At 53.7% G+C, this 15,033-nt stretch overlaps 1 protein-coding gene across 2 annotated transcripts; it reads left to right on the forward strand.

Moving 5' to 3' along the window:
• Positions 1–882: 882 nt before the first annotated feature.
• LOC125628078 (cytochrome P450 2G1) lies at positions 883–14,820 on the forward strand. Of its 2 annotated transcripts, none has more exons than XM_048832823.2 (9): positions 883–1,682; positions 3,167–3,329; positions 5,921–6,070; positions 6,579–6,739; positions 7,969–8,145; positions 8,948–9,089; positions 12,044–12,231; positions 13,266–13,407; positions 13,606–14,820. In XM_048832823.2, exons 1-9 carry the CDS (start codon positions 1,503–1,505, stop codon positions 13,785–13,787), a joined length of 1,485 nt encoding a protein of 494 aa, XP_048688780.2. In that variant the 5' UTR covers positions 883–1,502; the 3' UTR covers positions 13,788–14,820. The 2 variants fall into 2 exon arrangements, with proteins under 2 accessions (XP_048688780.2, XP_074978745.1); XM_075122644.1 differs by having other exon boundaries at positions 13,677–14,820.
• The last annotated feature ends 213 nt before the right edge of the window (positions 14,821–15,033 follow it).

Consider the following 15,033-nt stretch of genomic DNA (forward strand, 5'->3'; position numbering starts at 1 on the left):
GGAAGCTGAATGCTCGGAGGTCAGACCCAGGAAGGTGGAAGCCGGGTGAGCTGTGTGTCCTGCAGACAGGCTGCTCCCCGAGAGGAGACTCCCCCAGAGTCCTGCCTGGCTTCGTAGGGAGCAGTTCCAGAGCATCGCCCTGGGACTCCGTGACACCCCCGCACCCTAACCCTGTGCCCGAGACCTGAGCCCCTCATCCGCGGCCCCACCCCAGAGCCTGCACCCAGCTGGAGGCCTCACCCCCCCACACACTCCAATCCTCTGCCCCAGTCCTACGCCCCTCCTCCCCGGCCCCACCCAGCAGGAGCCATCACCCCCCGCACCCCAACCCTGTGCCCCAGCCCTGAGCCCCTCATCCCTGGCCCCACTGCAGAGCCCGCACCCAGCCGGAGCACCCACAGGGAAAATGGTGGGTGCTGGTCACCCAGTGGCAGCCCCCCATCAGAACTTCCTCCTCCTGCCATCGCCTCCTGCCCCCCAGGGCCGTACTGATCAGCACCTCCCCAAGGGTGTGGGAACCAGCCTCCAGCCCCCTGGCCAAGGCATGTCGAATTGCCTGTCTCCAGGGGGACAGCCTCCACCGGAGAGAGTGAAACAGAACACCCTGTAGCCCAGGGTCTCGGGGGAGAAGGTTCCAACTTCACCTTCCAGCCCCAGGCCAGGCAGAGTGGGGAGGAGAGCTGCCCACATCCTGGCAGAGGGCTGGAGCGGCTGGGCTCCAGGCGGCGAGGGGAGTGCCTCCTCCTCGGCCCTTTGATGTGGGTTTAGGTGGGCTCGGAGCACGCCTACCACATCCGTCCCTGCAGGTAAGCGAGGCGGGAACGCCCAGCCAGAGGATGTGTGGCTGCGTACTCCTAGAAACTTCGGCGCTTGCTTGGGGACTGCAGGCAGCAGGCGAGCAGGGGGGTTGGAGGATCTCCGGGGTGCCTAGACGTCTGTGCCCGTGTCCTTTTCTGGAGCTGCGTCCTTCCTCGGGCAGGGCCCAGCTTTCTCGCTTTTAGCACCGGGGGCCACATGCAGAGACTCACCTCCACGTGTTAGTGCGGAGGCAGCGTGCGGGAGATCGCCGTTCGGCTCCGTGTCCCACACACGGAAATATCTGTGTGCGTTCTTCGCAGGTCACTGCCCTTCCCCAGCTATCTTGCACGGGTGTTTCTTGGAAGATCATTGCTCTGCTGTCTTGATCATAAGACTTGGCCACATGGCCTGGGCTTAAACAAGCAAACAGAACAGCCTCAAGGACCTGGATCCCAGAACGGCTTTGACACGGGATGTTTTACAATCCCCTCGTGATTCCAAAGGCATTCAAAAGGCCAGCACCCCAGTGACTGGCGGCAAAGTCACCCACGGACTGTCAATTTCTGAGTTGCGCCCAGCTCTGGGGAATACCTACACACCCAAACACCAGGTGACCTGATCATCCTTCCCAGGTACCACGAGATTCAGCTCCTGGAACCCACATCTGAGCCTCCAGCTGCTCCTGGCCACCGGCTCCCCGCGCAATGGAGCTCGGGGGATCAGCCACTCTTGTCCTGGCTGCTGGCATTTTGTGCCTGGCTTTGCTCTGGGAGTGGAAACGGCAGCAGCAAAGCAGAAAATTTCCCCCTGGACCGATTCCTCTGCCGCTTCTGGGCAACGCGCTGCAGCTGAGCCGGGGGGATCTGTTCACATCACTGATGGCGGTAAGTCAGCAGCATGTGAAAATCAACCCTTTGGAGATTCCCAGGGAAAAGCCAAGTGGAGCTAAGGTTGAGGGTCCTCACCTGTACCTTAGGGTAAAATATATGAGAGGGCTGTAATAATTTTCCTACAACCGAACATTGTAAACCCGATTGAGGTTACACTTAAAAGAAATTCAAACATGTTAAATAACCTTAACTTTGTCCTTTGACACCCCTAATACACGTGCGATTAAGTTCAGTGTTTGTGAGCTCAGCAAAGATGAAGCCGATTTTTACAGGCACATTAGAAATGTTTCCCACTTATTTTGTCACAAGACAGAGTTAACTTTAACTCAGAATTTCCTGGGTTTATAATGAGCTGTTATGGGCTAGTTACAATTCCCCTATATCGTGTACTTTACTGTACATTATTGAGATGTATTCTCAACCGTACCTCCATCTTGATGGACTCGTTGTCTGGGAATTTCCACGTGTGTGTGTTTCAGTTAATAATTCCATACATCGACAGTAAACAAGAAACTGAACATGAACGTTACCATGTGATATTTCGGAAGACATCAATGATCAGCCTTCAATCTTGTAATGAAGTTTAAGGGTTGGATCTGCTGGCATGCACTCTCTGCTCTCACCTGCTCCGGAGCCAGAGAAATGCAAAGTAGCCAGAGGGAGTGCATATCAGATTTCCCCTCTGCCTCCTGGCCTTCAGTTACCCACCCCTGCCCAGCCACCTGAGAAGATCTGGTGCTACAAGTAGCTTTTTTGGGGGGGAATACGATTAATAGACACTTTTTGCTGTTTTTCATAACTGAACGGCGATTTGTCAACCGAGGCTGATGCGTCAGAGCGTCAGAAAAACGCGCACAGAATGGCCCTCTCTCCAAAGGGCCCATTGTTCTCCACGAGTGCGCAGCCGGGAGTCTGCCCTGATTCCAAGTCTCCCGGTCCTTTCTCAGCCCAAGGCGAGCTCAGCTATTGTCTAACAGCCATCGATTTTTTAGCCCCCCCTGAGCGAGTGCCATTCCCTCGTTAAAAGGTTTTTCTACGTATATTCTTCTTTGGAGAATGAAGCAACAAACATAATTCCAGTTCCCACCTGAATGCCCAGTGAGTAATTGGCGTCTCGGTGGTGTGATACATTTGATAAATGCTCAGACAATATCATATTGTTTTGTAATCTAGGCAGGTTTTCGCACCACACCCAGACCCATGATAAGTGGGCCGGGGTATCTCACGGCTGAAATGCAAATGAAACGAGAAGAGAATGATGCAGGGTCGCTGAGTCACCCCTGTGGAAAAATGTAGGGGCCAAATCCTCAGACGTCACTTTCGCTGATTCCCAAAGGGCCTCCCTGGGCTTGGACGGGGAGAAGTTCTCACAAGGGATATTGGCCAACAGCTGATCCTTTCTCTAGGCCCGTATTCCTCCCTCGTCAGTGCAGCATCTGGTCTTTCCTTCTTCCCATTGACGCTCCTTCCCCTTGCAGCTGCGGGACGAGTACGGCCCGGTGTTCACGGTACTCCTGGGCCCGCGGCGGGTGGTGGTGCTGTGCGGGCACGAGGCGGTGAAGGAGGCCCTGGTGGACCATGCGGAGGAGTTCAGTGGCAGAGGAGGCATGCCCTCGCTGGACAGGATCTTCCATGGTTATGGTGAGCAGGAGGGCACAACTGGCTTGCAACCTGGGCAGCCACCGTGTTCCTCCTTGTGGCCGGCTGCCGGCCGCCGGACCTTGCCGGAGCATTGCCCTGCCCTCTACCCAGCTCACCAACCGGTCGGGAGAAGGGCCCTCGTCTGGGTTCACCCCGCTGCTCCAAATCAGGCAGAGCAGGGATGAGAAGCTGGTTCTGGCACAGCCCGGGGGAGCGCCCCAACCCCCCGTTGGGTATTCGGGGGTCACGGCCACTCGCTCACTCACGTTTCTTTTTATCTGGCTGGCGGGTTTTTTGGTGACTGGTTTCCAAAAGGCTCGGAACAAAGACAGATTTCAAAACTAGGCTGGCCAGCTTTCTAACTGCACAAAACCGAACACCCCTGCCCTGCGCCCTGCCCCGCCCCTTCCCCAAGGTCCCGCCCCTGCCCCGCCCCTTCTCCGAGGCCCTCCCTGCTTGCTCCATCCCCCCTCCCTCCATCGCTCACTCTCCCCCCACCCACACTCACTTTCACCAGGCTGGGGCAGGAGGTTGGGGTGCGGGAGGGGGTTGGGTGCGGGCTCCGGGAAGGAGTTTGGGTGTGGGAGGGGACTCCGGGTTGGGGCAGGGGGTTGGGGTGCGGGAGGACGTTTGGGGTGCGGGGTCCCTGCAGCCCCTAGAGCAGGGGTTCTCAAAATTCATTGCTCCACAACCCCCTTCTGACAACAAAAATTACTTCACGACCCCAGGAGGGGGACCAAGGCCCAAGGGCTTCAGCCCCAGGTCCAGGACCTGTAACCTGAGCCCTGCCACCTGGGTCTGAAGCCCTCTGGCTTCAGCTCAGTGCTGGGTGATGGGGCTCTGGCTTTGGCTTCATCCCCAGCAAGTCTAAGCCGGCCCTGGTGACCCCATTAAAACAGGGTCACGACCCACAGTTTGAGAACTGCTGCCCTAGGCGCAGGGTGGCCAGGGAGGCTCTGTCTGCTGCCCTTGCGCCCACAGGCACCGCCCCTGCAGCTCCCATTGGTTGCGGTTCCCAGCCAATGAGAGCAGCGGAGCCGGCACTAGGGGTGGGGGCATCGCGCGGAGCCTCCCTGGCAGCCCATGAGCCTAGAGGCCACAAGGACCTGGCAACCGCTTCCGCGCAGAGCTGCAGCAGGCAGGGAGCCTGCCTTAGCCCCGGTCCCCTGCTGCTCTGCCGACCAGACTTTTAACAGAGCCACCAGCGTCCCTTTTCAACCGGGCGTTCTGGCAACCCTACGCCACAGGCACTGAGATTTTGGGCTCACGTGGAATTCACTTCTGGATCTCTTTGACGTTGGCCCGTCCTCCCTTATTGGACTGAGCGGTCGCAGGGCTGGGGGGATAATGAATTCCCGAGGTCCCCTAGGGAACTATCCAACTTCCCCCTGAGAGCGACCCAGAATCAGGGGCCAACGCCTTCACAAGGAGCCATTGATATTGGGGGGGCTTGGTTTTCTGGGGCTCAGATGTGCAGTACCCACAACTTCAACTGGGGGCAATGGAAGCTCCCGGTGCTCAGCACCTCTTTAAATTCAGACCCCAGGGGTCTCACGCTGGGCAACCAAAATCAGTGGCCATGGAGTCCCATCCAGTTCATCCTCTGTTGTTTCCTAAAATGCATTCACCTGTGATTGGCTAATAAAGTGTCCCACAATTTCTGCCCCGCGCTCCTCGTTAGAACCCTTGGGCTTCACACTCGATAGCTGCTCGTCACCCTTCTGATCGCTGTCGTCTTCCCTGAGTCACACCACCTAGGTTAGTCTCTGGAAGGCCTCGCTCGGCACCCCTCCCTAGAGTAGCTGAGCTTCTCAGAGAGCTGATCCCCGGTGTGCCCCGGGAGGTGGGCGTGTAGCTGGATTTGCACTTTACACATGAGAAACCGAAGTGTTTATGTGTGAGTCACTTCCCCTGTAAGTACTTCAGTCACTTGTCTGGAAAATGGGAATTATACCACAGACGGGGAGCCAGTGGCAAAGTCGGGACCCAAAGCCAGCCCTCTTGAGTACCAGGCTGGCACCATAACTACAAGACCAGTCTTCCTATAGCTCCTTTAACCTTTCCCCTGTGTCGGTGTCTGCCATACCCTGATCACTTCTCGAAACACCCCCCAGCTCAGGAATAACTCCTTCCACACAGTTAGCATGTCCCAGCCTGGACCCACTGTGTCTAGACTAGCTGTGTCTCCTAACACCGGAGGTCAACATTCAGGAGCGGGCAGATACAAAGATAGAGTCCAACTGCTTGATGAGAACTTACCCTGGGGGTTAAAAGAACATGTTTGATGCCAGGAAAGCCAGCGAGATGCCCTGAGGGATTCCTAAGCAACGTTCAACCGGTTTCACCGGATGCAGCGTTTAGCAGAACTGGGCCTGTCTTGCAACAGCAGCATTTGAGAATAATGACTTTGACAGGACTTTGACTTTGAGCGATGGATTTCTCCAGGCAAGACAGCCAACCCAGTTTAACGATCCCACTGATCCACTTCATTTTCTGTTCACAAGCATGTTCTTGCAGACACCCCTCCATTCTCTCCCTGGCTGGTTGTCATTTGTCCCTCAGCCCCATCTGTTTCCCTCTCTCGTCCTCAGGGGTCATCTTAGCGAACGGCGAGCGGTGGAGACAGCTCCGCCAGTTCTCGGTCACCACCCTGAGGAATCTGGGGATGGGGAAAAGGACCCTGGAAGAGAGGATCGCGGAGGAAGCTCGGTGTCTGGTGGAGGAGATCAGGAAAACCAAAGGTTTGTGTCTGTCACGTCGGGGCTGTGGGGCCTGAGTGGAGGGTCTAGGTTCTCCACACGTGGAGGAGGGGCAGGGGGTCTCTGTTGCTCTCGCTGGAGGCTCCCTGTGTTGAGCTCTTCTGAAAACCTGGCCCGCAGAGCCAGGCCTGCTGGGCCCTGTTCCTCTCCCGGCCTCTCCCTCACTTCGTGCCTTGGGCAGTGGGCATCAGCTGCCCAGCCATCGGCTTCCTCAGCTCCAGAGCAGAGAGGGTCACACTGGGGAGCGGAAAGGGGGGCAAGTCCATGCATCGAGAGATTTCAGTTTCTATCTCCCAAGAGTTGGAAAAGGATGAAAAATCCCCCTGGTCCCAGCTTGGCGAGGAGGAGGGGGCGCTGCCCATCCCCATGCTTCATTGCCCCTCGCAGTGAACCATTAACCTCAGGCGGCTTTGATGGGCGAGGGATATTCCCCCTCTTGCCGCTCCTGGCATCTCCCGGCAGCTGAGCACAGTCTGTTCTGCCACCCCAGGTTCTCCCTTCGACCCCAGCCTCCCCGTCAGCCACGCCGTGGCCAATGTGATCTCCTCCATTGCCTTCGGGGACCGCTTCGACTACCAGGACCAGACGTTCCTGAGCTTACTCGACGTCATCCAGAGCCTCTTCCTGGAGCTGACCAGCCCCTGGACGCAGGTGGGTGATGCTTGCTGGGGTCATGGGGGGTCTGTGCAGCCCAGGTCAGGTCCTGGAGTGGCAGCGAGCGAACGGATCCTTGGAAGGAGAGCAGGGAGGGAGCTAGGAATCCAGGCTGGATTTTACAAGGTATTTAGGTGCCCAAAGATGCACCTAAGTACGCTAGGCACCCAACCCCCAAGTGTGACTTGGGAGCCTGTCTGCATCTTTGTAGATCTGGCCCTTCATCCCTGACCGCTCCCCATCCTCCTGCAGTTGGATGGAGAGCCATCACCGGGGGCTCGGTCCTGAAAAGATCCCAAGGCCTTATCCCTCCTACTGGCCCCAGTGCGCCACCAGACACCTGTTACAGAGGGCAGCTAACTTCACAGCTGCTGGTGTCTCCCACTGAGCTCATCCCTCGTCCCTTGTGCCTTCGCTGGGCCCAGTCTGATGCCCACCGAAGTCAGTGGGACCCTGGGTGTGGATGGCAAAGAAGCAGGCGTGGCCCAGCACACCTGATTGCTACAGCACTTCATACCTATGCCTTTGGGGTGCGGAGCAGCCAGTCTGTTGGATCTGGGGCACACACATGTGAGTAGCTCTATCCAGGCATGGCACAGAAATTGGGCCTGGCCCAGAAAACCGGGCTCAGCAGCTCACAAAATGAGACTGTGGAATCCCAGCTGAGGAGGCGGGACATCTTGGGAGGGGCAGAAGTGGGGTTCCTCCCAGCCCAGAACCAAAGACGCAGGCGGGGATTCCAGGGCTGGCCCCCGCTGGAGATTTTATCACCAGCCTCCGGGGCTCTGGTGTCTTTTCTAAAAGCCCCAGCTCCTGGAGTCATGGGCTCTGGGTCAGACTCTTAGCCCGCCTCTTTTTTCTAACGCAAGTTTGCCCTTGTGTGTGCAGAGAGGAGCCTGAAAGCACAACGCCGAGCAGCTGGCCCATGGACGGCTCTCCAAAGCCATCATTAGTCTTCTTTTAAAATCTCAGGATTTTTAAGCCACTCTTGCGATTTTGGGGGCCGGACTCATGATTTTGAAATGCCTGGGGATGGCCTCGCCGCTTGCGGCTGCTCCTGGGCTGCTCTGAGCCAGCTGGGGGAGCAGTGAGACGGAGGTCGTCGGGCTGCCTGAGCAGCCAGTTCCCGCTTGACGTCCAGTCGGGGTGGGCTCACGAGTGGCCGCCCCCTCCCTCTCCACGCTGCTAAAGGAGCTTTCCATGTCTCTCCCGCCTTCCCCCCGCAGCTCTACGAGATGTTTCCAGGCATCATGCGCTTCTTACCCGGCCCCCACAACCGGATTCTTAAGCATGTTGATGTGCTGCACAACTTCGTCACCGAGCGGGTGCAGAGGAACCAGAAGACCTTGGATCCTGGCTGCCCTCGGGATTACATTGATGCCTTCCTCATCAAGATGGAAGAGGTACAGAGCTGTGGGGGCCAGGGCGGTATTTTAGGGGGGTTCTCCAGTGGACTCTGGGATATTCCTTCGCACAGGCTGGGAACCACAGAGCCAGAGAGCATCACCACATCTGTCCGTGACCAACGGCCTGTAGAAAGAATCCCCTTTATCTTCATCCCAGCCACGCCCTGGCTTTCCTTTCCCTTGATGAACACCACAAGTGACGGGTGGTCCATAATTCCCTTGTGTCGCTTTCCTGGGGCAAGAGTTCGATGCACTGGGCCTGATTCTCCACTGCCCTGCACCCAGCGCAGTTATTTACCCCAGTGCAAAGTGGGCGTGAGTAGCGTCTTAGGCCCGCTCAACTTGTTCCGGGGCAAGCGACCCCACCAGGTCAGGCCCATGGTTACCAAACCACCTTTCCCATGCAAATAATCCACGTGCTCAAGCAACGGCATTGAAACCCCTTCACGCTCACAAGAGAGCGCCTGAGAGAGTTGTGCATACCAGGCAATGCCGTGTGCCTCCAAGCAGCCCCCTCCTCTGACCTATGGTATTTTGTGAGAGAAATAGGAGTGTTTTGATCTGAGGCTTTAATGCTGCCTGTTGATTCAAAATACTGCGTTAGAAATATTGAACGATCAAATTAACGTCCTCATTAGTTTTTCAGGTTAACTCACAAGTGTATTGGTCTGGCCGTGAAACCAGAGACCTCAGCCATGAATTCTGGAGCTGCAAATATTTCTCTCCTCTGTTTGTCACCCTGCTGTTTGGGCATCATTAGCTATGAGTTTTTTGGGGTTTTTTTATTTCCTCTTTCAAGGAAAAGCAAAATCCGCTGAGTGAATTCCACACTAAGAACCTGGTGCTGAGCGTAGTCCACTTGTTTTTCGGTGGGACAGAGATGGTGAGCTCCACCTTGAGATACGGGTTCCTGCTCCTGATGAAATACCCAGAGGTACAAGGTAATTAGTAGGGCTGGTTTAAAGGTTTCCGACAGAATGAATCATAGAATCATAGAATCATAGAATATCAGGGTTGGAAGGGACCCCTGAAGGTCATCTAGTCCAACCCCCTGCTCGAAGCAGGACCAATTCCCAGTTAAATCATCCCAGCCAGGGCTTTGTCAAGCCTGACCTTAAAAACCTCTAAGGAAGGAGATTCTACCACCTCCCTAGGTAACGCATTCCAGTGTTTCACCACCCTCCTAGTGAAAAAGTTTTTCCTAATATCCAACCTAAACCTCCCCCACTGCAACTTGAGACCATTACTCCTCGTTCTGTCATCTGCTACCATTGAGAACAGTCTAGAGCCATCCTCTTTGGAACCCCCTTTCAGGTAGTTGAAAGCAGCTATCAAATCCCCCCTCATTCTTCTCTTCTGCAGGCTAAACAATCCCAGCTCCCTCAGCCTCTCCTCATAACTCATGTGTTCCAGACCCCTAATCATTTTTGTTGCCCTTCGCTGGACTCTCTCCAATTTATCCACATCCTTCTTGTAGTGTGGGGCCCAAAACTGGACACAGTACTCCAGATGAGGCCTCACCAATGTCGAACAGAGGGGAACGATCACGTCCCTCGATCTGCTCGCTATGCCCCTACTTATACATCCCAAAATGCCATTGGCCTTCTTGGCAACAAGGGCACACTGCTGACTCATATCCAGCTTCTCGTCCACTGTCACCCCTAGGTCCTTTTCCGCAGAACTGCTGCCTAGCCATTCGGTCCCTAGTCTGTAGCGGTGCATTGGATTCTTCCATCCTAAGTGCAGGACCCTGCACTTATCCTTATTGAACCTCATCAGATTTCTTTTGGCCCAATCCTCCAATTTGTCTAGGTCCTTCTGTATCCTATCCCTCCCCTCCAGCGTATCTACCACTCCTCCCAGTTTAGTATCATCCGCAAATTTGCTGAGAGTGCAATCCACACCATCCTCCAGATCATTTATGAAGATATTGAACAAAACCGGCCCCAGGACCGACCCTTGGGGTACTCCACTTGGTACCGGCTGCCAACTAGACATGGAGCCGTTGATCACTACCCGTTGAGCCCGACAATCTAGCCAGCTTTCTACCCACCTTATAGTGCATTCATCCAGCCCATACTTCCTTAACTTGCTGACAAGAATACTGTGGGAGACCGTGTCAAAAGCTTTGCTAAAGTCAAGAAACAATACATCCACTGCTTTCCCTTCATCCACAGAACCAGTAATCTCATCATAGAAGGCAATTAGATTAGTCAGGCATGACCTTCCCTTGGTGAATCCATGCTGGCTATTCCTGATCACTTTCCTCTCATGCAAGTGCTTCAGGATTGATTCTTTGAGGACCTGCTCTATGATTTTTCCAGGGACTGAGGTGAGGCTGACTGGCCTGTAGTTCCCTGGATCCTCCTTCTTCCCTTTTTTAAAGATTGGCACTACATTAGCCTTTTTCCAGTCATCCGGGACTTCCCCCGTTCGCCACGAGTTTTCAAAGATAATGGCCAATGGCTCTGCAATCACAGCCGCCAATTCCTTCAGCACTCTTGGATGCAACTCGTCCGGCCCCATGGACTTGTGCATGTCCAGCTTTTCTAAATAGTCCCTAACCACCTCTATCTCCACAGAGGGCTGGCCATCTCTTCCCCATTTTGTGATGCCCAGCGCAGCAGTCTGGGAGCTGACCTTGTTAGTGAAAACAGAGGCAAAAAAAGCATTGAGTACATTAGCTTTTTCCACATCCTCTGTCACTAGGTTGCCTCCCTCATTCAGTAAGGGGCCCACACATTCCTTGGCTTTCTTCTTGTTGCCAACATACCTGAAGAAACCCTTCTTGTTACTCTTGACATCTCTTGCTAGCTGCAGCTCCAGGTGCGATTTGGCCCTCCTGATATCATTCCTACATGCCCGAGCAATATTTTTATACTCTTCCCTGGTCATATGTCCAACCTTCCACCTTCCACATGCTTCCACTTCCACTTCTTGTAAGCTTCAATGGGTTTCTTCCCCTCTATTTCAACAACATTGCGTTTAGAAAAGATCAGAAGGATGTGTTCAGAAAACAGCCGTGTCCCAGTTCGACAGTTTTGGAGCAAAACATTCCAATTATTCATCTTGATTTTTCTTAACTTTATATTATTGCAACTCGAAAGAAATGAAAATGTTCAGAATCGAAACCAAAGGGTTTTGACCCAAAATGATTTTTTTAAACATTATTTTTGGCAGGAAATTCTTAAATTCTTTTGTGGCTGTGATGGTTCCATTTTGGAATCGAAACGAATTTTGAAATCACCAAATTGCCCACAAAATGGATATTCTCGTTCACACTGTTTTGTTACCAGCTGTTACTCCAGCTGTGCCAATCAGGATGGAGACTATCGGTAACTGAGCCAACCGTGTGGACCAGAGAGCGAATCCAGAGCCCTTGTCTGGCCTCTTTCCGTGTCTTTACCCTCTGTTATGGAAGCACTGGCTTCTAAGAAACTCTTCTACTGTATATAAGGGTGGAGCTGGGGCTGGTGCCGGGTTGGAGAATCTGGACTCCACCCCCCCACCCCCACCCCAGCTCTAACGGATGAGGTGGACTGTGTGGTTAATTCACTAGACTGGAGGTCAGCTGCTGACCCCTTGTGTGAACTGCTGTCGATCACTAACTCCATACTGGTTAGTTCTCCGCCTGTCAAACAGGGGTAGTACTCCTTTGTATCTTGTCTACTGAGATTTTAAGCTCTTTCAGGCAGCAATGGTCTTACCACGGGTACGTACAATGGGACCCTTGTCTCAGACAGGGCCTCTCGGTGCTACCGAAATACTAATAAGAACAGTTCAGGCAGCAGCGGGGCAGATCCCATGACCTGCCCCTAGACCACAACTTGGCTGGGGTGTTTCGTGCCACATGGTCCCTGTGTCCATAACATGCCTTCCACTGGTGTCTCGACAGAAAGGGTGCATCAGGAAATCGATGGTGTCATCGGCCAAAACCGCAGCCCCGCTGCTGAGGACCGAAGCCGCATGCCCTACACCCATGCCGTGCTGCACGAGATCCAGCGATTCAGCAACATCATCCCTCTGGGGATTCCGCATGCAGTGATCCGAGACACCCAGTTCCAGGGGTACATGCTGCCCAAGGTGCTGAGTCCAGAGCTTAGTGCGAACGCCCCGTTTACGTTTTAAAATACAAAACACACACACACCCGGCAGCCACCCTTCATGGGAGCCTGCCCTAGTGTCTGTGAACATTTCTGTTTCCCTCTCCTCGCGTTGTGCTCTGCTTAGCTATCGCTCTGCACCCCAGAGACAGCTGCATTTGAGATGTGGCTTTGAACAGACACCAGGATAAGATGATCGTCACCTGAGCTTGCGCAGGACCAGAGGAAATGTGTGCATGCGCACACATGTCGAATACAGTTACGGGGTGCTCTCAGGCATTGGCAGGCCTGGCTCTCCATCGGCCTCTGTTTTATTCTCTAAAAAGATCACTACAAATCTCTGTTTCCATGGGTGGGACAATCAGGCTGGGGTGTTGGGATTTCCCCAGCCACTAAGTGGTGCTAGGTTTCAGAGTAACAGCCGTGTTAGTCTGTCTTTGCAAAAAGAAAAGGAGGACTTGTGGCACCTTAGAGACTAACCAATTTATTTGAGCATAAGCTTTCGTGAGCTACAGCTCACTGCATCGGATGCATACCGTGGAAAGTGGTGCTATTTCTCCATCATTCACAGCTGCAGTTTGGCTCAGAGGAGAGGGCCCAGGACTAGGCATGGGGAGACCCAGGGGTGCAATTCCTGACTGGCTGGGTGTGGCAGGCAGTGCACCGAGGCGAAGGAGAGCTCCGACTTCAAACCAAGCCCCTCACGCCTGGCTAGCCGGTTTGCACAAGCCGTGCCAGCATCCCACATGCTCTATGGGGCTGCGCTGCTGACTCTGGCTCCTGGGGAGAAGGCAAAGCAGGTTTGCTTTGTGGAAGGGTGTGAGAGCCTAGCAGTTACAGCGAGGGACTAGATGTCAGGACTCCTGGGTTCTTTCCCTGCCTCTGTTGTATACATGGGTCCCAATTCTGCAAACACTCACATGTGCCCTGGTTAAAATAGATTGAAACTAATGAGGAAGCTCTCCCTGTGATAGTTAGAGCTGGCCAAACAACCAGAACCACCTCTCTTACTAGGGGACAGATGTTTTCTGCGTGCTGGGCTCTGCCCTCCGGGACCCCAGACACTTCAGCGACCCAGAACGCTTCAACCCTGGGAATTTCTTGGATGAGAACGGCGGCTTTAAGAAGAACCATGCTTTTGTGGCTTTTTCCTCAGGTACCAGCATTTCTCCCTCTTCCCCAGCCCCCCATAGATCAGGCCTCATTCCTAACAAATGAACTCCTTCAAGGCTAAGTTGCGGGAGCATGGGTGTGACTGCGGAGTGTTGAGCTCTGTGCATGGAAGGGACGGGGTGTCTTGTTCACTCTCTGGGACAGTCAGCCAGGATTCCTTTATTTGCCTTTGTTCCCCTAGGGAAGCGGGTGTGTCTGGGCGAGGGTCTGGCCCGCATGGAGCTCTTCCTGGTCTTTACTTCTGTCCTGCAGCACTTCACTTTGCAGTCACCCGTCGACCCCCAGGAAATTGACCTTGCCCCAAAAGCGAGTGGATTTTGGAACATACCTCCCGAGTACAGGGTCTGTGCCCTCCCCCGCTGAGGAGTCGTCAGCAGACATGCCAGGAGCGCAGTCACTGATTGTGAAACAAACAGGGTAAGCGTATGATGGCCCCAAGGTAGCAAGGCTGGACCTGTGTAAAGGAGGAAGTTTTTCCATGCTACGATCTCATTTGTAGGTCTTGACACTGCATATTCCTGGACAAGTTACTGCTGGTGGTCACTCACGTTTTTTCTTTTTAATGCCAAGATATCTCCAAAGTCATGCACAGTTCTGGAATGGAGAGAGCCCTCAGATGGGGAATGCTCACGGTTTTGTGGTTGGCGCACAGGATGCCTGGGTTCTATTCCTGGCTTAAGTGGTGGAGCTTGGGAGTGTGGCTTATTAGAGGAGAGGATGAGGAAGTTGTGCTCATGAGTGTCTGTAGGATTGGGATCCAAGTATATGGCAGAGTCCGGAAAAGAACCCAAGAGTCCTGTTTCCTAGTCCCCTGCTCTAACCACTAGACCCCACACACACACACTTTCCTAGAGCTAGAAATCCTCAGAATTGCTAGCTCTGGGAAGGGAGTGAGGGTCTAGCACAGCGGTGTCCAATAGAAATTCGATGCTAGCCATGATGCTAGCCACACTTGTGATTTTGAATTTTTCTTATTCACCACATTATAAAAAAGCCACGTGCATTAGCCACAATTCAATAGCCTATTCATCACATGTGGCTAGCGGTGAACGTATTGGACACTGCTGGTCTAGCAGTTACAGCAGGGGAGTAGGTGTCAGGACTCCCGGGTTCTTTCCCTCTCTCTGCCATATACGTGGGTCCCAATCCTGCAATCACTCACGCATGTGATGGCTGAACTAGATTGAAACTGATGCAGGAGCTCTCACCATGATAGCTACAGCTGGCCACAACAAACAGACATGTCCTTTGAGAAAAAATGAAAATATATATTTTTATTTCAGAAAGCTGTGAGTCGGGGAGGGGGAATAAAAGGGGGAGAGAGTGGGGCTCACCAAGATGGTGTGAAATGTTTTGACATGTTTTGCTGTAAAATAAAAACTTTGGACTAAATTTGTATCTTGGTCAAAGACATTTTTTTGTCAGAAAAATATCTCGCCGTGGGAACAGCAGATTGAAGCCGAAAGGGGTGACACCCAGAGGGGAAGGGAAACCCTGCTTCTTCAGGTTGGGAAGAACAGGGTAACCCCCTGGCTTCACTGATTAGTGCTTGCAATGTGCTTTGAGATCCGCACATGCAAGGGACTAGAGACTAACAAAATATGAGCGT

Source organism: Caretta caretta, chromosome 23 (assembly GCF_965140235.1).
Source record: "Caretta caretta isolate rCarCar2 chromosome 23, rCarCar1.hap1, whole genome shotgun sequence".
NCBI lineage: Eukaryota > Metazoa > Chordata > Testudines > Cheloniidae > Caretta > Caretta caretta.